Genomic DNA, 23703 nt, shown 5'->3' with positions numbered 1-23703 from the left:
GTACATAGATGTGCGGGGATCGGTAGTCGCCAGCGCCAGTCCGTTACAATGATGAGGTCCCTCTCTGGACAGCCACATGAGCAACATGTAACAGCTGCCACTATACTCACACACAAACTAGAGCCGTGTCCAAATTCATAGGCTGCATACTCCTGAGGACTCTGCCTTCGCGGTCTACGCGGGCCGGGTCCTCCGAGGGCCAGGTAGGCCGGAAGTGAGTGGCTGAGGAATTGGACGGTCTAGCCTTCAGATTTGCGTCACCGCTGTCTCATTGGAGTTTAATAAACTCAGCCGTCTGCTCCTTGCTATCTAAAATATAACAGGACAGTGGCGTAAATTCTCGATCATCTCACACTACTGTTTAATAAGTTTTCTGTTTGACGTTTATTCTAAGTGACTTATATATAATGTTTAACCTGACTGGCGAAAGACCACACGGGGTCTGAAAACAATGTGCTGGGAGTCCAGTGTTCTCGCCGGCTCTAGTGAGCCTCAACTTTCCAGTTAGCTATCAGGCAGGTGGGTAACAGATGTCTCTGAAAACGTCGGAGCACTTTTGCAAATATGTGATGTCTTGATATTTGAAGTTTACACAATTACATTCTCGCCTGAAAATATCTTAAAAGTTTATTTTGTGATCCAGAAAGAGTAATATGAATAATATTAAAACTAAGTAGCTGCTGTCATTGTTGGAAACTGGAATTGGCTGGGTTGCGCTATGACTTCTGGGATATGGTGGGCCACGAAGGGAACACCTGACCCATCCTTCAAATCTGGGGAAAATGAGGATGCATTTGTCGGCTGCATTTGGAAGAGTCTGTGAATTTGGACAGCCTTCGTCACATTGCCGTTGACGTAATCGTCTTACAAATGCGGCCTCAGGAGGATGCAGCCTATGAATCTGAAAACCCCCTAGGAGACTCCCCCCAAATACTACCATAGTAGGACAACCTCCCCCCTAGTAGTGCTATAACACAATAAGGGTTGTTACACAGTGCATCTTTAAAAATATTTTAATTACCCAACTTACTTCTTGTATTGTAAGCTACTGACCAGCTACTGAAGAAACTACAATTAGTTGCCATTTGAAACTGCACCACAGTTTATTAAGGCCAATGACTTCTCTAATAAAAAGCACAGTTTACCATCACAAAAATATTTGATACTGATACTGGCTGATACTAACTATAGTTAGCCTACACATATGAGCATGTTTATTTCTTTGTCCCATAGTCTTCAGACTTGGAAGGATAGCATATTAATATATATGAATATATACAATAGCATACTGGCTTACATATAATAAGTGGGCCAGTTACAATGTTCCCTCTAATTTTTCATGTGTCTGAGCGAACACACAAACTCCCTGAGCGTTCCCTTGGACCACTGTGAGCGACAGCAGATGTGTGTACTGTGGTCACGCCAGCATCCAATCCATCCAAGTCACATGTTTATTAAAATAATCAAATTACAGCATTGTAGTGTTCTGTTGCAGAGTGTAGCAACTCTGATTAAACACCAAGCTAAACCTCTGTCAATGAATACACGAGTCCGAGTAGAGTTGACTTTTTACTCACAATTTTCATTTGACAAGCTGTGAAAACTGTGGTTGAAAAGAAATACAGAATAGAAAAAATGATTGTGTTTACATAAATATTGTATCACGAAATAACTCAAAATATGACTTTACATCTTTGTGTTAGCTTGAGCAACAGTAATGATCATCAAAATGAATGCCTTTTTTAACATGTACATATCAACCCTCATGAACGACAAATAAAATATAGTTTTTAACAAATACCTATATTTATGCTTTTTTAACACCTTCATCATGACATATATACACTTACGTGTATGTAAGTGAGGTTATTAGCAAGTTCACCTTCAAAATTAAATCTTCTTAACATTTTTAACTCTTTTTACTGTTCTTTTTAACTTAAACCGTTGCTTAATGGGACAGAAGTACACGTCACTCTTTACTAACACATTTATAGATGAGTTTATTGCTGAACGACACAGCTAGCAGTCTCACACACTCTTTAGCTTTTTCAAGTTTTGTGTGTAATGGTTTAGTCTATCAAACCTCACCCTCTTCTCCCCAGTATCACAACAGTATGACTCCCAAAGTACAGATCAGTAAACAACCAATGATTCTAAAGCCAGAACAGAAAGATACAGTTGGAAGATGAATGATTGCGTTTTTATCATGTGTAGTAAAACGACCCCCTCTTCTTCTTCTCTGTGTTGTTGTTGTTCTTGTGTGTGTGTGTGTGTGTGTGTGTGTGTGTGTGTGTATATGCCTTAGAAGTCAAATAATACATTAGCCATACTTAAAAAAACATCTGAATTTCATTTAGAACTGAGATTCTAAGTTGTAAGCAGAAATCTTACGCTCAGCCAGAAACATGTTTCCCCACTTTCACAATGCTGAGGTGTCAAATCCACAACCCCCAACAAATGGTTTGTTACACGCGGGTGTGTCATTTTACGGCTTTAATGTTTCCAGCTGATAAGGAGAATGAGTGCATTTCAAATGTGCGTCCAAAGGCTTTAAACATCCGCTTTGTCTGTAACGACAGTATCAAACTACAGAGCATTGTTTTTACTAAAATGAAACATTTTCAGATGAAAACGTTTCATTTTATTTCACTGTAACACCCCCTCAATGCCATTTTTAGGGTATTCTTGGTGATCCCATGTTTTCATATTTATGCTTTTGGCACTGAGGGTATCTGATACGCACGTTGTCACTGTGTTTTGTGCTACCAGCTGTGAGCTCTGCTTTTGCTTTGAGCAGTCTGTTTTTATTTTGTCTCGTGAGTGTGTGTTTTTCAAACCAGATCCTCGTCAGTTTGATTTTGTTACCACAAACTTTGTGTGAAGTTCACAACAGAGGTAAAGAGATTTAAACACACCAGTTTAAGGACGCAGCGATTGGACCAGCTGCACAGGGCTGGTGAAGCAGAGAGTGTCGGGGAGATGTGCAACAGAAGCAGAGGGAACATTTTACAAGATGATAAATGGCACATTTAGGTGATTAAGGATTTGTTGACAAGATTAAAAGACACGTCCGTCAGAGTTCAACAACATTACAGTTTGATTAAATAAAACGTTTTTAAACTACACAAGGGTCATTTTCTCCTCTGATAGTAATCATATTAAACATGTCAAGAAAGAAAGAGTATAAAGAAAAATAGTAAGTGTGTCTAATTAAACTCTTCCTGTGAACCTTATATCATCCTTTAATATGTTCGGTGTTACAAACTTGAAGAAGCACAGAAAAGATCATCAGACATTAATCTAATCAGTTTTCAGCCTTCATTCATATTGAAAAGTTGAAATCTTCCCTGCTAGACCCAAGTGCAGCGTTTAACACCGTTGGCCAGAACATTTTATTACAGCTATTATTAAATGGAGAGTCCTCTTCACACCCTGAGGTTAATTATGAAGCTCCACAGGCTTCTGTGCAAAGACCAGTTCTGTTTACATTATACGAGCTTTAGAAGACATAGCATACATTTTCACTGCTATGCATATGATACCCACTTTTATTGGTTAAACTGCCGGGATGTCTTAGACACATAATGAGCTTTAATTTTCTGCTTCTAAGTTCAGATAAACTGAGGTTATTGTAACGGGGCGTAAAAATCTTAGAAACACTGTGGCTAACAAGATCCTTACTCTGGATGGCATCGCCTTAAGCCGCCTGTTGCAGTCATTTGGCACATTATAAGTAAAATTGAAGCACACAATCCCAAAGCACAACATCAACATTTATTTATATACAAAAATAAAAATGCTTTTTACAGAAAATAATTGTAACTTCACAATATTGCATTAAGATGAGCAGACAGATTTTAATCTCAGCATCGTGCACACAGATTTTTCAGGACACTGGAAGAGTTCCTGCCGTGGATTTAGATGTTAGTGTTGTGTGGATGATCCCATTCTGTGATCTTTGTGTTACTAACACTGATGCTTTTACACTTTAGGACCCTCGAGACCTCTGCTGCTCAGCCGTCCTGATCGCTGCCTCCACTTTAACCAGAGGCTGTAACCTCTGATCATTTCACCTGCACCGGCAGTAAAACTCTTCTCCAGAACCAAACGTGCCATAAACCCATCACAGCTTCATCATCAGCTCAGTCTCAGCAACATGCAGACGACCGAGCAGCAGAAACTCTGCAGGGAACGTCTGAAGTCTGTTCTTCAGTTTTCCCAGCTCACTGTTTATTGAACATGAGACAGAAAAATAACTTCACCTTTAATGTGAAACTTTTATCGCCTGTGACATATTTGCAGGAAGTTTTCATGCTGTGATTTAGTGTCACAGCCATAAATATCACACAAGGTAAAAACTACAAGTCCCAGCATCCTCTGTGTTTAGGGAGGAGTAGTGAACATGTACATTCAAATTTCTTTAATTTTAAATATGTTTATATTGTCTATCCTGTAAAATAGTCAGATGTCTATTCATATTAATGTACAGAATTCACCTGCTTGCTGCTACTACTGCACATTCACCCAATGTATATACTATATATATATATAAAATGTTCTTCCTCTACCCCCCCCCCCCCCAATTTTTGCACATGTCGAGGAGCGTGTCAGGCTACATTTCACTGTGTGTTATACTTGTATAACTATGCATATGACAAATAAAGAACCTTGAACCTTGAAAGTGAAAGTGTTGATCCTCCGTTCAGATCAGCAGGAGGAGGAAGGTGGAGCTGAGGCAGGTGAGTGTTAACATGAATATGTTTCTTCTTATGACATAAAATAATTCCACGCTGTTCGTGTCTGTGGGTGAAACGTGAGGCCGCTCGGCTCCTCTGAGCGCTGGTTTCCTGTAAGTAGAGAGGAAGTGAGTTTAGCTGAGAGAGCAGGAGGAGAGTGAGAGCTGTGCTGAGGCAGGTGAGTGTTAACACCGCTCTGACATTACTGTGTCTCTGTGGCGGGAACAACAGGCTCCGTCAGTGGAGGCAAAAATAATCAGACTTTGGTTTTTCAAAGGAAACTACTTTATGTTGGGAGAAGCCGCGAGCTCATTGGATAACGGCTTGTCAATCTCAAGTTATTAGCCAATGAGCATACAGGTTCACAGTAAGACCCGCCCTTATCACGACAAAAAAATAGCGACAGAAACTCATTTCAGGCTGACTTTAAACTGTTTGAGCCACTTCCTGTTCTCAGTCCCGGCGTCCTGATCACCGAGGTTTCTGTTGCTCTGATATCTGATATTGATTATATCGGTAAACAGGCTGTAGGCAGAAACATCAGGTCTGATCTGAAAATCCCTTCAGAAACAAACTTTAAGAGTTTTATGTCCGTAAGGCCGCACGCTGATTGGATAACCACCTGTCAGTCTCAAGTTATTATCCAATGAGCGCGCAGATTCACAGTAAGACCTTATCACGTCATTCTGGGGTGTCTGTTGCTCAGGTGGCAGAGCAAGTCAGCCACTAATCAGAAGGTTGGTGGTTCGATCCCAGGCTGCCTCCTGGCTGCATGCCAAATATCCTTGGGCAAGATATTAACCCCATGTTTACCTACTGGTGATGGTCAGAGGGCCCGGTGGCGCCAGTGTCCGGCAGCCTCGCCTCTGTCAGTGCGCCCCAGGGCAGCTGTGGCTACAATGTAGCTGCCATCACCAGTGTGTGAATGTGTGAATGACCGAATGTAGTGTGAATCCCTTTGGGGTCCTTAGGGACTAGAAAAGCGCTATACAAATGCAGGCCATTTTTTAAACTAAAACATCGAGAGTAAAACTGTAACGTGTCCTGTGATCTATAAACACTCTGTGATGAATAATCTGAAGTCATTTTGAGCCTGACAGTAGTTTCCTGTCACAGAGCAGAAGCTGCAGGCAGTTTTTGGCACCTTTATATTTAATTTATTCCAAAATAAATCAATAAAGGTAGAAAAGAACTCTCAGTGACATTAAAATCTATTTTTAAAGACAGATGTGACCAAGTGCAACAAATATAAGATGAGATGTTTACAGATATTTGAAGTATTGATCATATGTAGAACACAGAGCAGGTCCAATAACAGAGTCATCCTGCTCACAAACAGCAGTTTGGTTTCATGAGCTCACTTCCTGCAGTGATCCTCAGCTTCTCTCCAAAGGAGCCGTAACATGTGGGCTCCTCACCATGATGATGATCCCAAACACACTGAGTTCCTTCATCCACCTGATCATGTACTTATTAAATAATGTGATGGTTTTGGTGTTTTTTAAAGGCTTTGAGCCTCTAAAATAACTGGTTTGGACTTTAGGGCCAAAGCTCCAACATTAGAAAGCCGTCAGTGTGATGCTTCCAGTACAACAGCACCTCTGAGTGTGTGTGTTTACCTCTCAGACTAACTCCACCCTGACATCAAGAAGATGGAGGAAGAGGACGGAGCAGCATCTGCAGCATCCAGCTGTGTGTCTGTGAGGAGTGACGGAGTTACACAAACACCTCCACCTTACAGTCATGGACCTGCAGCAACAATGTAAGAACACTACTAACTTTATTAGTCATTTCAACATAACCATGACAGAATCATTGATCTGTGATTGGTTCAAACTGTTTGATCTGAGTTTGATTTTTATTGACTTGTTTTCTTGCTAAGATCTGAACTCTGTAAGTTTAAGTGAAGTCAGTGCAGCAGAATCAGAGAGAAGAGCTGAGAACAAACTGAGTTCATTCAGAGACAGAAAAAACTGGCTGATGATTGGCTGACCTGTCAGCGTTATGAGGCAGACACAATATCACAGAGGGATCAGCTGATCACATGGCTGTCAGAGAGAACTGATCAGTTATTGATGTTTGTGTTTGCAGAGGTCAGAGGTCACAGTCTCCAGCATCCAGCTGTGTGTCTGTGAGGAGTGACTCGTCCAGAAACAGACCTCCACACTTCAGTCATGAACCTGCAGCAACAATGTTCTTCAGTCATGGAGCTCAGCTGACCATGTAAGAGAGCTGCTGACTCAGAGTTCAAAGGTTGTTTCTATAAATGTGTTCTGCCAGTGACATCATAACTTAACCTAACACTGGTCTGTGTATGAAGTATCATTTAGTGGCAGTTGTTAAAGTTGTATAATGATGATGCTAGTTTGGGGTGTATTTTCCCGCTGATGCAAATGCATCTACTTTGCCCTTTGTCTGGTGCTTTGGACAAAGACGTCCAATGAAACTCAGAACAACACAGTTTGCACCACCAGCAGGCAGAGGAAGTGGTTGACATCCAGAAATCCTACCAGTGGCTGAACAAAGCTGGACTGAAAGACAGCACAGAGGCACTAATCATGGCAGCACAGGAACAAGCTCCGAGCACAAGACCCATAGAGCCCGGGGTCTACATGGCTCTTTTTTGGGGGGTTGTGTTGTATTAATAGTGACTTTGTTTCTTTGGACCTGACCAAAATATTTAGTTTTTCAGTTCAGTTGCAACATTGACTAACACTAATGCAGGGGTCGGCAACCTGCGGCTATTTAGTCCTTACAGTGCGGCTCCTCGTGGTTTGGGAAAATAAATTAGAAGTATTTAGCTGAAGTGTATTTTATTTATGTTCTTTTTTAACTTGTAGTTCTAAATTGGAAGATTATTGTGATTTTGAAATATAAAATTAAAATTATATTTTATTATTTTTTCATCGCTCAAATAAGCGTCACACTCGCGGAAGCCGGTGTACCCGCCGAAACGCCGTGCATTTATCGAGACTTTCAGCCCCAGGTAGGCCAATTATGGATCTTCAGATCCACATTATGTCAGCAGCTGTTCTCCACCGTGAACTATGTTAAAAACAAACACCGCTCACGCCTCACAGACGACAGCTTACAGTCCTGTAAAGATGAAAGTGACTTCGTACAGCCCCGACCTGCAGACGCTGTGCGCAGAGGTTCAGGAGCAGAAGTCCCGTTGTAAACATATCACGGCAGACCCGACGATGTTTGCATGAACACGCTTTTCAGCTTCTCTTTATTGACCACTTTTCACACGTTGCTGTACGCACACAGCCGGCTGTAGCTTTGCAGCTCACAGCCCGACACACAACAGCACAGACGTTAAGGCGGCGAGGCGTGATTGCGGGTGCCGCTCAGGTGCGTCCGCCTCCCCTGCAGCGGCGCTGCAGACCACGCCCCGCCACACACATTAACCAGGTAAAATACATATTTAGGCAGAATTTTGCAAATATCTATTTTTCATCTTTCAGCAGCATAGAGCTTTTTTTCCAATTATTTTTTAAAAGTCAGGTCAAGGCTCCAAAAGCACAAAGGAGATATAAGGGTGGCGGCTCACAGCAGCTTTTGTTTGCTACATCATTTTAGTTCAGCTGGGTGTCTTTCCTTTTGTTATATTTCTTTAAGAGTTCAAATGTGTTCATTACATAAATAACATGTAATTTTCTCTGTAGCACTTCATGGATTTCATAAGCAACACACCTTAGTTGTTCACACAAAGCATAAAGGTAAAAATCAGTATATACAGTGTTATCTTCATTCTAGACGTCAAAAAGTATTTGTGGCTCCCAGTGTTTTCTTTTGCGTGGAAACTGGCTCCAAATGGCTCTTTGGGTCCTAAAGGTTGCTGACCCCTGACCTAATGGTATATTTGTTTTAGCTGGATCGTTCTATAAAAACATGAATCAAATCTGAGAAAAGTTTCCACCTGACCTGTTGAATGTTATTGAAGCCAGAAGTTTGCCTTCATACTGTGTTTCTTGCATGCCTTTTGTGGTGTACTAATTGATGTGAAATGAATGCAATGTGGTTGTATTTGCAGAGGTCAGAGGTCACAGTCTCCAGCATCCAGCTGTGTGTCTATGAGGAGTGACTGGTCCAGAGAATATCCTCCAGCCTTCAGTGATGAACCTGCAGCAACAATGTTCTTCATTCATGGAGCTCAGCTGACCATGTAAGAGAGCTGCTGACTCATTTACGGGTGTTTGAAATTCTGTGACCACTTTGTAATTTTAGTTTATATTTTAAAAGTGTTTTTATTTGTAGTTGCCTGTGTTTTTATTACACTGTGTGTAACGTGGTGGTTTATGCTGTTTGGGATCGTTTTGGTGTATTTGTGTCAGAACATCAGATAAATGATTTCATCACATTTTAAAAGAAAGTATCAGGATAATAATCTGAACTGAGTCATCAGAAACAGAAAGATGGTCTCAACAGGCCACTGAGCTGATCTCCAAAGAAATGCAGAAGATTGAAGAGTCCGAGGCTGTTTATTTGTCACAGGCATCGTCATACACGTACAACACAGTGAAATGTGCTGAGCTGCTCCTGTGACTGGACAAAACATTAGAAACAATCATTAAATGAAATAATGAAACATTGTGCAGATGTAATGTTAAAGTGCTTTGTGCCACATTAGCACAGCATGTACTGACAGAGCAGTGCAAGCAGAACAAAGCAAATGTGCAAAGTGATGTAAACAGAGTAACTGAACAGAGTGAGCAGAGTAATATCAGCAGTAATGAAGCAGCAGGATCAGTGTAGCAGCGTGTGACGTCATAATGAATCAGACATGATCTGAAATATGACAGTGAGACAAGAACATGATGTAAGGTCCTGTTTAAACCCTGATGGTGATGCTATGAGGGGAGCATGTTCTGATTTAGGACTTGGATGGTCTGAGGATAGAAGCTCCTCTCTGTTTGTGTCCTGATGGTGCAGAAGCTTCTGCCTGATTGTAGAAGGAGCTGAAGCCAGCATCATCCCAGAGGTGAAGCTCCTCTGTGTGCAGACCTGAGGTCAGATTCCTCCAGGCTGATGTTCAGGATCTACAGAAACGTGTGGTTGTAGTTATTGCTGCACTGTGTGCTGACAGCAGATACTCAGAACAAAGCGCTGCACACGTGTTCTTTACAAACATCTGTACATATCAAATATGGATCATGGCAGTGAATGAACACGTTTCTGTCATTTGTTTCATTGGCTTCTTTTTTCTGCCTGTGTTCATGTGATTAATGTCTAACACATAAACAGGTTTGTAATCAAACATCACATCATCAGGGAGGCATCATGAAACAAAGTTACTGCTGGAGGCTGAACTCAATTTGGTGGCAATGTTCAAAAATATCACTCAGATCATTTCAAAGCTTTTAGTTCTTCTTCTTCACTTCTGTAAAATAATAGAAAGGAAATCAGAACCCAGAAGTTCACTTCCTGATGACTGAACTCTTTCAAAATAAAGCTCTGAATGTGACACCGCTGCTCCACCACAGTTTTTAGAGGAGGTCAAAGGTCAGTTGAAAGTGATGGATCCCAAACTTCCAGTACATCCAGTGAAGGACATAATCAGCTCTGTGATGAAGGCTTTTACTGTGGAGTTTGTAGGCTGATCACTCTGTGTTTAATAAGACAGGCAGGAACAGCAAAGGAAACTTGGATTCTGAACTCAAACACAAGTTTCTCCACTTTGACTTTTCTCTGTGACCATCAGAGCTTCTGCACAGTGTCATCAAATCTGGATGTTTGTCACTGACAGTCAATGATTTTAGTGATAAAGAAATGTGTTCACAGAGGGAGGAAGAGGAAGAGGAGTGGTGTCTGTGAGGAGGAGCAGCTGTCCTGCTGTGCTTTGTGTCAGGACGTCCTGAAGGATCCAGTCTCTACCAGCTGTGGACACTGGTTCTGCAGACAGTGCATCTCCTCATACTGGGACCAGTCTGCTTCATCAGGAGACTGGTCCTGTCCCCAGTGTGGAGAAAGATCCAGAAGCAGAGCTGGACTGCAGACAGCCAGTCAGAGCAGCTGTGTACAAAGTAAGACTGAACATCTGTCTGCTGATGGACTCATTTCTGAAAACTGGACTTCTTGTTGTTGTTCAGACATTGAAGAGTTTTCTTTCTGTTTTTCTTTCTTTCAGCAGATGTTGGTCTGCAGGAGGTTTTAGATGAACATAAGATCAGTCTGAGGAGGAGATGTGAACGTGTGACTGAAGGAAGTGATGAAAGAGGAAGTAGAACCCTCCTCAACAGGATCTACACTGAGCTCTACATCACAGAGGGACAGAGTGAAGAGGTTCATAGCCAACATGAGGTGAGGCAGCTGGAGACAGCTTCCAAGATGGACGCCCTCCATGACACTCCAATCAGGTGCCAGGACATCTTTAAAGCCTTACCTGACCAACAGAGACCCATCAGAGTGGTTCTGACCAACGGCGTGGCTGGTGTTGGAAAAACCTTCTCAGTGCAGAAGTTCACTCTGGACTGGGCAGAGGGCTTGGAGAACCAACATGTCAGTGTGGTGGTTCTGCTTTCATTCAGGGAGCTGAACCTGATCAGAGATGAGCAGTACAGTCTTCTGGAGCTGCTCCATGTTTTCCATCCAACACTACAGAAGGTCACAGCAGAGAAGCTGGCTGTCTCTCAGCTTTTGTTCATCTTTGACGGCCTGGATGAAAGCAGACTTTCATTGGATTTCACCAACAGGAAGCTGCTGTCTGATGTCACACAGAAGTCATCAGTCAGCCAGCTGCTGACAAACCTTATCCAGGGGAATCTGCTTCCCTCGGCTCTCGTCTGGATAACTTCCCGACCCGCAGCAGCCAATCAGATCCCTCCTACATGTGTTGACAGGCTAACAGAAGTACGAGGCTTCACTGACGCCCAGAAGGAGGAGTACTTCAGGAGGAGATTCAGTGATAAAGAGCTGTCCAGCAGAATCATCTCCCACATGAAGACATCCAGGAGCCTCCACATCATGTGTAGAATCCCAGTCTTCTGCTGGATCACTGCTACAGTTCTGGAGCACATGTTGACTACAGAGCAGAGAGGAGAGCTGCCCAAGACCCTGACTGACATGTACTCACACTTCCTGCTGGTTCAGACAAAGAGGAAGAAGAACAAGTACCACGAGGGACATGAGACGAGTCCACAGGAGCTGACGGAGGCTGACAGGGAAGTTCTTCTGAAGCTGGGGAGGCTGGCGTTTGAACATCTGGAGAAAGGAAACATCATGTTCTACCAAGAAGACCTGGAGCAGTGTGGTCTGGATGTGACAGAGGCCTCGGTGTACTCAGGAGTTTGTACAGAGATCTTCAAAAGAGAGTGTGTGATCTTCCAGAAACCAGTCTACTGCTTTGTTCATCTGAGCATCCAGGAGTTTCTGGCTGCAGTCTACATGTTCCACTGTTTCACCAACAGGAAGTCAGAGGTGCTGAAGGACTTCCTGGGAAGAAAATACAAGGAGTCATCTCTGGACAATTTTTTGATGGAAACACTAACAAAATCCTTCAGGAGTAAAAATGGTCATCTGGACCTGTTTGTCCGCTTCCTTCATGGCCTCTGTCTGGAGTCCAACCAGAGACTCTTAGGAGGTCTGCTGGGTCAGACAGAGAACAGTCCAGAAACCATCCAGAGAGTCATCAAGAATCTAAAAGAAAGGAAGACAAAATCCTCTCCTGACAGAAGCATCAACATCTTCCACTGTCTGATGGAGATGAACGACCTCTCAGTACATCAGGAGATCCAAGAGTTCCTGAAGTCAGAGAACAAATCAAAGGAACTCTCTGAGATCCACTGCTCAGCTCTGGCCTTCATGCTGCAGATGTCAGAGGAGGTTCTGGATGAGTTGGACCTGAAGAAGTACAAAACATCAGTAGAGGGACGACTGAGACTGATTCCAGCTGTGAGGAACTGCAGAAAGGCTCGGTGAGTCCAGATGTGATCATTAATATTATCAGTTGGTGATAGTTTAGTTACTCAGTCATAAACTGCAATCATTTCTTATTTGAGGTCACACTAGGGCTGCCACAAACAATTATTTTTGTGATTATTTGACTAATCAGATCAAAAATAAAACATACAGCTTATTGCACCAGCATACATCTGCTGTTATATAACTATCATTAGCTTACAGCTTAGAGATTTTAAGGTATGTGCTAACTAAAAATAAAGACCAGATGATAGTTTATTAAACTTTTAATGAAATTTGCAGATTGTAGCAACAAACAGAAAGGTCCCCAAAATGTGTGCCGAGTTCTTCAGTGTGATTTCTCCACGGTGAAAGCACACTGTGCTCCACATAGTTATGAAGATCTTGATTAACTACATTAGCTTCACATTAGTAACTTTGTCCTCAACAGCTCGGCCATCTTCAGAACCTGCCCAGTAATTGAACTGCACATGTGCACTGGCTCCAGACGTGGGGTTGTCCTGCATAGTCAGTGGTGTCAGTAGATCATTAAGTAAAATAATATGTAACTAGATTCCTTTGAAAGAGCAACCATGGACGACAAAGCTGGGCGGATTCTGCTCTAAGACACCAAATGAGCAAATGTTTGCTGACCTGTGTCAGTGATCACCTTTTTGTTGGCCTGGTCCCCCAGTCCTCCCACTCCCCCTGGTTCTCGGTGGATGCTGTCACTTCCTCTGACACTGGCTCACCATTTATGTTGTGTCAAAAATCAAACGTGAAGATCTAATTTACTCTAAACTCTCTGACTGTTACTAATATAGTCATAAAATATGCAACAACCACTGGAGATGGAGATGAAGCTTCAGCTTGCAGAAAATAGTTTATTAAAATCAGTTTGAATAAACCCAAGGCTCAGAGCAAAAGAGACAAAAGCGCCCCCAAGTGGTCAGACTGTAGACGAACAGAATAAACCCTATCAAAGACAAACACACTGGAAGCATCTTTTCTAACACTCCAGTATTTATTAGCATTTATTATAAATTTATTGTGACTTTGAAGACGTTCAGTGTTTCCTTTGGTATAACGGAGGTCTGACTACAGTCCAGTAAACACACTGATTAGGATTATAGATTAAACTGCAGTAATACTTTCACAGTGTGCAGTGATGCACAGGTCCGAGTGGTTTTACACTGAAATTCTCAACAGCAGGAAACTATAAGAATTTGTTACTCTAATAATAAACATAGAAGAAGAAAAACATTTTTCATTTAGAGTTGATGAATATAAATGAATTTGAACTTTACAAACCAATCAAAGACAAACTGATCCATGTGAGTTTATAACAATATTCAAAGGCTGCTGCTGGACACAGACGGGTAACATCATTTTGACTTGCTGTCACCTGGATCTGGAGTCATAAACACTGAAGCGCTGAACATTAATACAAATCTGTTTCTGCCAACTAGTGATAAACCTGCAGACTAATGGCTCAGAAAGCTAAAACGAGCCAATCATTTGTGTGTTTAGTTCCCCTGAAATCAGATGTGATATCAGCAGCTCTGAGTTCATTCATCATTATTGTCCAGTGATGAGATTTCTGCTCCGTTTGGTGACAGTCAGCAGATTTTTCCTGCGTGTGGACGTGAACAGTCGTACCTGACAGCAGCAGGTAGCAAACAGAGATCATCTTTCCAGCTGGAACTCTTCACTGAGCTGAGCTCATTCAAAATGTTCTAGAATTAAGACAGGAAACAGTCCAAATGTGTGTCTTCACTCTGACTCTGGATCAGATCTCAGTGACAGACTGTGGACATTATGGAAGCCTAAATGTGACGCCATCTTCCTCCTTCATCTGCAGATTAAGGCCAAACAAAGATTCTCATTAAAAGTCTGCAGGTCTGAGAGAGACTCAATCGTTGTGTCATGTCAAACACAGTAAGAGGAGCTGAAGCACAGATGTGAAGAGCAGATGTTCATCAGATTATGACCTCACTCTGTTTTGTCTTCATATACATTCAGTCTGTGTTTATAATGCAGACTTTCTGCTTTTATAATAACATATTTTATATTTTCTATGATCACAGACTGACTGACTGTGGACTCTCAGGGACTCACTGTGAAGTTGTGGCCTCGGCCCTGAAGTCCATCCCCTCCCATCTGACAGAGCTGGAGATGAGTAAGAACAAGCTGCAGGATTCAGCAGTGAAGCTTCTGTGTGCTGGACTGGAGAGTCCAAACTGTCGACTGGAGACTCTGAGGTGAGTTCACTGACTGCAGCTGTTGTTGTTTTTCTATATTTCAGATCTTTGATGTTTGAAACTTTCTTTAGTTCCTAAATGTTCAGGATGTGTCTGAAGACAAATGTGAAGAAGTTTGAGTGCTTTCAGAAATGTTGTGTCTTTCCAAACGACTGAACAACAGTTTTTCCTCTTGGCTCCAAATACTGTATGAGCTATTGGATTCTGCATTTGCTGCCACACTAATCATTAGAAGCTCGTAGGTATGAAATCAACAATAAATGTAGAGAAAGGGATACATTGAGAAGAAGGCTGGAAGACAAAGTTAGGGAAGTTTTGGAAGGATCTTAATCAGTTAACTAACGAACATGTGTCATGAGAGATGGGTCCTAGATGAATAACAGACACAAAAACGATGTCTGTAACTGAGGGTCTAGAAACTGCTAAACAGTGGTTGACGGCTCTGGCCACTGGGCTGAAAAAATACACCAGAGTAGCAAAGGCCAAGAGATTAAATGGCCTCTTCCCCGAAGGCCCATCGAGGGTTTACCTCTGGTGCAAATTATTGACCTCTGTCATCATTTTAAGTTGGGGAACTTGCACAATCGGTGGCTGACTAAATACTTTTTTGCCCCACTGTGGAAGTGACAGACTTGAGCAGGGTTCATTTAAAGGCTGACAGAAGTGGAGTGGTGATGGGGAGATGTTTGACAGGACAGCTTTTCAGCCTCCACAGGTTCATGTTGTGCTCCATCAGTCAGTGAAGATGAAGTTAGTACTGGTGAGGCTGTAGAGTGTGTGAGGGATGTGAATGAGGCTGTTGGAGATCTGATGATAGCAGATAAAAACAGGCTGCAGAGACTTTGAGCTTGTGTGGAAACAGAGAGAGAGAAAAGAAAGACATGAATGTCAAAGCTAATAAAGGTGAAGTTAGGAGCTGTGACGATGTTCATGTATCAGAAGCTGATCTGGCTGCTACAGAGACGACCCACACAGCTGCTGTGGTGAGGTGTGTGTTAAAGCAGAGGAACACAGAGCAGCCGAACACAGGCCCAAACATGACAGCAAAGCAGGATTCAGGCTCTGTGAGAGGATTTCAAACAGAAGCTGGAGAAGAGAAAGGACTCTGTTGGAATGACTACAGAAAGAAGGCAGCTGAGACCAGTCCAAGTGTTTCCATGGAGCCCAGTCTAACATTCATTTATACACTAAGGTACAGAAGTGAACGGGAAAATGAATCCATAGTTTCAAATGTAGAAATAGTTCTCAGTTCATTTACAGAGTTTAATACAGTTCATGAGGAAATGTTCAAAACAGCAGCTGAGAAGAAATCTGCTTCACAAAGTTGGATCCAATTCCAATAGTTTGTGATGCACTTGAACGCAGCGTGAGCAGTTCACTGCCTAACCCCACAGAGACTGTCAGTCTGGACTTTTCTTTATTTCTATTGGCTGTCAGTGAGATTTCAGAGCAATCAGAGACTGTGGGTCTGTGTATGAAGTATAATTCATGTGCAGTTGTTGAAGTTGTAGAATGAGAAATGGCAGTTTGGGGTATTTCCTGCTTTCATTGTCCTGCTTGTGCTGATGAAAATGTTTATTGACGTGTGAATTCATTCTTCAACGCTCGATTCTGCCTGAACAACGTGAAAACTTTGCTTTTCTTTGTGTAACACAATTCAAAGCACTGAAGCATCGACTTGTTCCAACAATGAAAACAGGAAACAGAGACAGCTGGCCTTCAAAGTAAAAGCTGCTCCTTTTGAAACATGTTGGTGGTAAAATGTAAGAAGAGCTGAAGCACATGAATGATCTACGTGCCAAAATATTAAACACAGTTGATATATTTGTGTGAGTGTTGTGATTCAGGTGTAGATGTAATAATGTACATATAGCAGAGTTTCCTCTTCTAGATCAGCTGATCAGAGTCAGGCCAATCAGCTCTGAGCATGCTCAGTCTGAGTTATGGAGCCACATACTATGATTCACCATGGCAACGGCATGAGCAGAGGCTCCGTGTGAATCCAGAGGAGCAGAAACATGAATGATGACAATAGATGTTTGTGTGAAAGTGCTGGAAGCAAATGAGTGTGTGATGTTCTTTCAGTGTTGCACTTTGTAGACGCTCCCTGAGCACTGGTCTCACAGCCAGCTGCACATAGAGACCAGTGTTGTTAGTCCAGGTCAGAAGATGACTTGTTGGAATGAAAATGAGCTTGTAGTTTGTCTGCTTTAATAATGTGACTGGAAAAAGGTGTTGGACTTCAAATATGTCCATTTCTTTCACACTTCACCTTTAAAAGTGAAGCCATGTGGTTCCTGGAAGGAAAAACACGACTTTTTCAAGTCTTTGTCCTGTTTTTATGAGAAATGTACGACTTTAATGTGAAACATTCAGAGTTTTTTCTCTTGTTGTGTTTGTTTGAAGCTGCTTCCTGTTGACTTCAGCTGTTTGGAGTTTCCATTTTCTAAACTTCTACATTCTGAACCTTCTTCAGCTCTGAACAGATGATGAAACACTGAATGATTTCAAGCACTTTGTCTAATAAACTTACATCTTTCATTCTTTATACAGATTGATGGACTGTGGTTTGTCAGATATTGGCCTTGATTATCTGGCAGCAGCACTGAAGTCCAACCCCTCCCATCTGAGAGAGCTGGACCTGAGAAACAACAACAACCTGCAGGATCCAGGAGTGAAGCATCTGTGTGGTTTCCTGGAGAGTCCAGGATGTAAACTTGAAACTCTGAGGTCAGTCAGCATGTTTTAGTTGTGCTGAGATGAATATGATGTGAAAGTTGTGCTGACACTAAACTGCAGACATCAGGCTGATATTATACTGATCCACACTGAGGATCTTCATGGTAAAGTCTGTTTTCTTCTTCTCTGGTTTAGTCCATTGACTGCAGCAGAACAATGTTCACATTTCAAACAGTGATGCTCAACGTATGGCCCGCGGCCCACACGCGGCCTGCCCACCTTTCCTGATTCAGGGAGAGGGGACCCTGATTAACTGTGTAGCTTCTTCCTCACAGTTCTAAGTATCAGACACAACAATGAATAATCCACAGCTGACTGTCTTTAGCAGGTCAAAGGTCACGGCACACAGCACTCTGTGAAACAGTTTGGAGCAGGAATTCTTGCAGATTTACAAACTGACACTGCTGCACGGCATGCTGGGTAATGCTAGCTGCTCAGGTATGGGCGTGCTAACGGCTGTGAGGCTCTGTGGCTGCAGAACACTGAAGAAGAGAAAAAAGAGATGGAGGATGAAGAAAAGAGGCGGAGATGAAGCAGAAGTTTAGCTCCAGAGAGGAGATGTTTCTGTGTGGGCGGGTGATAGGTTTGTAGCTTGAACCTATTCGCTGGAACGTTGAAGACAATATAATTACACAGCAAGCAAAACACGAAGTAGGCAAAGTTCTTCTTGTTACTCATTCAATTCAATTCAATTGTATTTATATAGCGCCAAATCACAACAAAAGTCGCCTCAAGGCGCTTCATAGATACAGAGAAAAACCCAACAATCATATGACCCCCTATGAGCAAGCACTTTGGCGACAGTGGGAAGGAAAAACTCCCTTTTTACAGGAAGAAACCTCCAGCAGAACCAGGCTCAGGGAGGGGCGGGGCCATCTGCTGCGACCGGTTGGGGTGAGAGAAGGAAGACAGGATGAAGACATGCTGTGGAAGAGAGACAGAGGTTAATAACAGATATGATTCAATGCAGAGAGGTCTGTTAACACATAGTGAGTGAGAAAGGTGACTGGAAAGGAAAAACTCAATGCATCATGGGAATCCCCCGGCAGCCTACGTCTATTGCAGCATAACTAAGGGAGGATTCAGGGTCACCTGGTCCAGCCCTAACTATATGCTTTAGCAAAAAGGAAAGTTTTAAGCCTAATCTTAAAAGTAGAGATAGTGTCTGTCTCCCAAATCCGAACTGGAAGCTGGTTCCACAGAAGAGGGGCCTGAAAACTGAAGGCTCTCCCTCCCATTCTACTTTTAAATACTCTAGGAACAACAAGTAGGCCTGCAGAGCGAGAGCGAAGTGCTCTAATAGGGTGATATGGTACTACAAGGTCATTGAGATAAGATGGGGCCTGATTATTTAAGACCTTGTATGTGAGGAGCAGGATTTTGAATTCAATTCTGGATTTAACAGGAAGCCAATGAAGGGAAGCCAAAACAGGAGAAATCTGCTCTCTCTTTCTAGTCCCTGTCAGGACTCTTGCTGCAGCATTTTGGATTAGCTGAAGGCTTTTCAGGGAGTTTTTTGGACATCCTGATAATAATGAATTACAGTCGTCCAGCCTGGAAGTAATAAATGCATAAACTAGTTTTTCAGCGTCACTCTGAGACAGGATATTTCTAATTTTAGAGATGTTGCACAAATGGAAGAAAGCAGTCTTACATATTTGTTTAATATGTGCGTTGAAGGACATGTCCTGGTCACAAATGACTCAAAGGTTCCTCACAGCGTTACTGGAGGCCAAGGTAATGCCATCCAGAGTAAGAATCTGGTTAGATACCATATTTCTAAGCTTTTCAGGGCCGAGTACAATAAGCTCAGTTTTATCTGAATTAAGAAGCAGAAAGTTATGCATGAGGGAGACCTTCCTGGAGCCAAGTGTCGTTCCCCATAGCACTCCTTTTATTGTGGTCACATGAATATGCATAGGGTCATTAACATATGACGTCTACATAGGTATACATGTGAACAAAGAATACTGTGTGTGTGTGTGTGGGGTCAGAGTGTGACCCCATAAATGACTTCCCTAAACCTGCTGGTCTGGAAGTCCAACAGTTCATCTAAACAAAAGGCACTTAGCCTAAAACAGATATAGATACGTTTATCCTGCCATAAAACAATAAAACAAGGTACGACCTCTTCCCATGCTCCCAGGATGTAGGTGTGCATTCCAGTGTGGAATACACACCAAGCCTTTGCAGCCTGCTAAAGATCACACATCCTATCAGTACACAATTGATTATACACCTCTAAGCATATATGGTTAAATATTTCTAAGCATAAATGACAATCAACAATACAAAACCTAACAGCGGGGCTCAGGCAGCTCCGCCCACACAGTGACAGTGAAGCAGGTGAAGAGTAATAAATGAAGACAGCAGCCAGGATTTGATAAGCTGATGTACAAACATGTAGAAATGGGTCCATACAGACTGAAGCGTGTCTCCTTTGCATCTTCCATATTTGATACTGAGAGTTTCCAGAAGAGCAAACATCAAACACGCCTCCAAACATGTGACGAGTCAGACTGACATCATTTCTACAGAGAACAGTGTGAGCTCTCAGCAGCTCACTTCAATAAGAAGGACAAAGTGCAGCAGGAATGGCTAAACCCACTAACAGTCTGATATCCCCGTGTTCCTGTTGTTCTACAGCATCATCATTAATGCTGCTCCACCACCATCACTGCAGCTGACCAATCAGCTTCTGTCACGTCATGTGACGCTCTGTGACTCAGACTGGAGAAATGCTAAATGGCTAACCTGAAGCTAACCTGAGAAACAGTCAAAGTACTGATGATTCCTACAAAGTGTGTGTGTTCAGTATGAGATGAGTGTGAATGAAACCATGGAGGAGCGGGCCGTGGCTGCTCTCACACACGTTTGCTGCAGGGGCTGGAGCTACAGAAATGTTCATAGGGGGCAAAATCAAAGCTGTTATTGTTGACACATATGCAGCTGTTACATCCTGTAATATGCATTAAATATGGTTCAAATACATTAAATGCATTAAATATACATGTTTCATATAAATATAGTCTACAACGGTGTTTTCTTCAGCCCACATAAGGAAACAGTTGAGTCAGATAAAGACAGAAGGCCTTTTCCACGTCCCTCTGCTCAGAGTTAAAGTGCTGATGATGTTCAAGCTCAGGCAGCAGGAGGGATTTCTAAGCATCCTTCACTGATCCACAACAAAGGTCCAGAGTTTGATCCCTCCTAGTAGGACAGGAAACATACTGATAAGAGTTTCAAAGGGTCTTTGTAAGCAGACATGATTGAAATGAGCCAGTCTGAGTTTGGTTCCTGCAGTTTGTGCTTCATAAACAGAGCTGAAGCAGAGGCAGCGTGTGCCTGCAGGTGAATGTACACTGCTGTTATAAGAGCTGTGGAAACTCAGGTCAAAAGGACGTAACCACACTGCTGACAGTTCCAGGACAGTCACAGAGTTACAGCATCATTTGTGACCATAAAGACTGAAAACTCATCCAAATCCTGGGATTAAAAGTCTGTCCTGGTGGTGTCCAGTCAAACACGTCTCTGTGAAAGCTTCAATCCAACAGGCTCCAAAGTCCTTCTGCTCATTTCCTCGCCGGGTTCTTGATGCTCCTGTACCATCTCTCTGTCATCCTCCTCGCTCCCTCTTTGCACTCACAGTCTTTGTGCATCATTAACACTCACATGTGGAAAACCAAAGTTTTACTGGGCAGAAGATGATCATCAGTGACGCTGTCTTTAAAATACTCTTGTTAGAAATGTTCGACTTTAATGTGAAACATTCAGAGTTTTTTCTCTTGTTGTGTTTGTTTGAAGCTGCTTCCTGTTGGCTTCAGCTGTTTGGAGTTTCCATTTTCTAAACTTCTACATTCTGAACCTTCTTCAGCTCTGAACAGATGATGAAACACTGAATGATTTCAAGCACTTTGTCTAATAAACTTACATCTTTCATTCTTTATACAGATTGAAGGGCTGTGGTTTGTCAGATATTGGCCTTGATTATCTGGCAGCAGCACTGAAGTCCAACCCCTCGTATCCCACAGAGGTGGACCTGAGTGGAACCTACAGCAACCTGAAGGGTACAGGAGTGAAGCATCTGTGTGGTTTCCTGAAGAGTCCACGATGTCGATTTGAAACTCTGAGGTCAGTCAGCATGTTTTAGTTGTGCTGAGATGAATATGATGTGAAAGTTGTGCTGACACTAAACTGCAGACATCAGGCTGATATTATACTGATCCACACTGAGGATCTTCATGGTAAAGTCTGTTTTCTTCTTCTCTGGTTTAGTCCATTGACTGCAGCAGAACAATGTTCACATTTCAAACAGTGATACTCAACGTATGGCCCGCGGCCCACACGCGGCCTGCCCACCTTTCCTGATTCAGAGAGAGGGGACCCTGATTAACTGTGTAGCTTCTTCCTCACAGTTCTAAGTATCAGACACAACAATGAATAATCCACAGCTGACTGTCTTTAGCAGGTCAAAGGTCACGGCACACAGCACTCTGTGAAACAGTTTGGAGCAGGAATTCTTGCACATTTACAAACTGACACTGCTGCACGGCATGCTGGGTAATGCTAGCTGCTCAGGTATGGGCGTGCTAACGGCTGTGAGGCTCTGTGGCTGCAGAACACTGAAGAAGAGAAAAGAGAGGTGGAGGATGAAGAAAAGAGGCGGAGATGAAGCAGAAGTTTAGCTCCAGAGAGGAGCTGTGTCTATGTGGGCGGGTGATAGGTTTGTAGCTTGAACCTATTCGCTGGAACGTTGAAGACAATATAATTACACAGCAAGCAAAACACGAAGTAGGCAAAGTTCTTCTTGTTACTCATTCAATTCAATTCAATTTTATTTATATAGCGCCAAATCACAACAAAAGTCGCCTCAAGGCGCTTCATAGATACAGAGAAAAACCCAACAATCATATGACCCCCTATGAGCAAGCACTTTGGCGACAGTGGGAAGGAAAAACTCCCTTTTTACAGGAAGAAACCTCCAGCAGAACCAGGCTCAGGGAGGGGCGGGGCCATCTGCTGGTTGGGGTGAGAGAAGGAAGACAGGATGAAGACATGCTGTGGAAGAGAGACAGAGGTATATGGGTTTTTCTCTGTATAATGAAGCGCCGTAGGCGACTTTTGTTGTGATTTGGCGCTATATAAATACAATTGAATTGAATTGAATGAGAACAAGAAGAACTTTGCCTACTTCGTGTTTTGCTTGCGTGTGTAATTATATTGTCTTCAACGTTCCAGCGAATAGGTTCAAGCTACAACCTATCACCCGCCCACACAGACACAGCTCCTCTCTGGAGCAAACTTCTGCTTCATCTCCGCCTCTTTCTTCATCCCACCCTCCTTTTCTCTCTTCAGTGTTCTGCAGCCACAGAGCCTCAAAGCCGTTAGCACGCCCATACCTGAGCAGCTAGCATTACCCAGCATGCCGTGCAGCAGTGTCAGTTTGTAAATGTGCAAGAATTCCTGCTCCAAACTGTTTCACAGAGTGCGGTGTGCCGTGACCTTTGACCGCAAAGACAGTCAGCTGTGGATTATTCATTGGTGTCTGATACTAGAACTGTGAGGAAGAAGTACACAGTAATCAGGGTCCCCTCTCTCTGAATCAGGAAAGGTGGGCAGGCCGCGTGTGGGCCGCGGGCCATACGTTGAGCATCACGTTTGAAATGTGAACATTGTTCTGCTGCAGTCAATGGACTAAACCAGAGAAGAAGAAAACAGACTTACCATGAAGACCTCAGTGTGGATCAGTATAATATCAGCCTGATGTCTGCATTTTAGTGTCAGCACAACTTTCACATCAACACTCAGCACAACAAACATGCTGACTGACCTCAGAGTTTCAAATCGACATCGGGGATTCTCCAGGAAACCACACAGATGCTTCACTCCTGAACCTCAGGTTGGTAGGTCCACTCAGGTCCACCTCTGTGGGATACGAGGGGTTGACTTCAGTGCTGCTGCCAGATAACAAGGCCAATATCTGACAAACCACAGTCCTCAATCTGTAAAGAATGAAAGATGTAAGTTTATTAGACAAAGTGCTTGAAATCATTCAGTGTTTCATTCAG

At 42.8% G+C, this 23703-nt stretch overlaps 1 protein-coding gene across 16 annotated transcripts in view; it reads left to right on the top strand.

Annotated features, from left to right (window-relative positions):
* The first annotated feature begins 4689 nt into the window (after positions 1-4689).
* Positions 4690-23703, top strand: part of LOC120720303 (protein NLRC3-like) — a 22792-nt gene continuing 3778 nt past the window's right edge. Inside the window, exons 1-9 of one of the 16 annotated variants that reach the window (XM_040009916.1) lie at positions 4690-4739; positions 6363-6498; positions 6828-6959; positions 8773-8904; positions 10521-10762; positions 10867-12652; positions 14723-14896; positions 17450-17626; positions 21587-21766. In XM_040009916.1, the coding sequence (XP_039865850.1) occupies positions 6389-6498; positions 6828-6959; positions 8773-8904; positions 10521-10762; positions 10867-12652; positions 14723-14896; positions 17450-17626; positions 21587-21766 (2933 nt within the window). In that variant the 5' untranslated portion in view covers positions 4690-4739; positions 6363-6388. The other 15 variants (XM_040009925.1, XM_040009932.1, XM_040009961.1 and 12 more) reach the window with 15 other exon arrangements.

This window comes from Simochromis diagramma, unplaced genomic scaffold (assembly GCF_900408965.1).
Source record: "Simochromis diagramma unplaced genomic scaffold, fSimDia1.1 OVJJ01000318.1, whole genome shotgun sequence".
Classification (NCBI taxonomy): Eukaryota; Metazoa; Chordata; class Actinopteri; order Cichliformes; family Cichlidae; genus Simochromis; species Simochromis diagramma.
The sequence above is the reverse complement of the archived record's forward strand: the minus strand, read 5'-3'. Positions and strand labels throughout refer to the sequence as shown.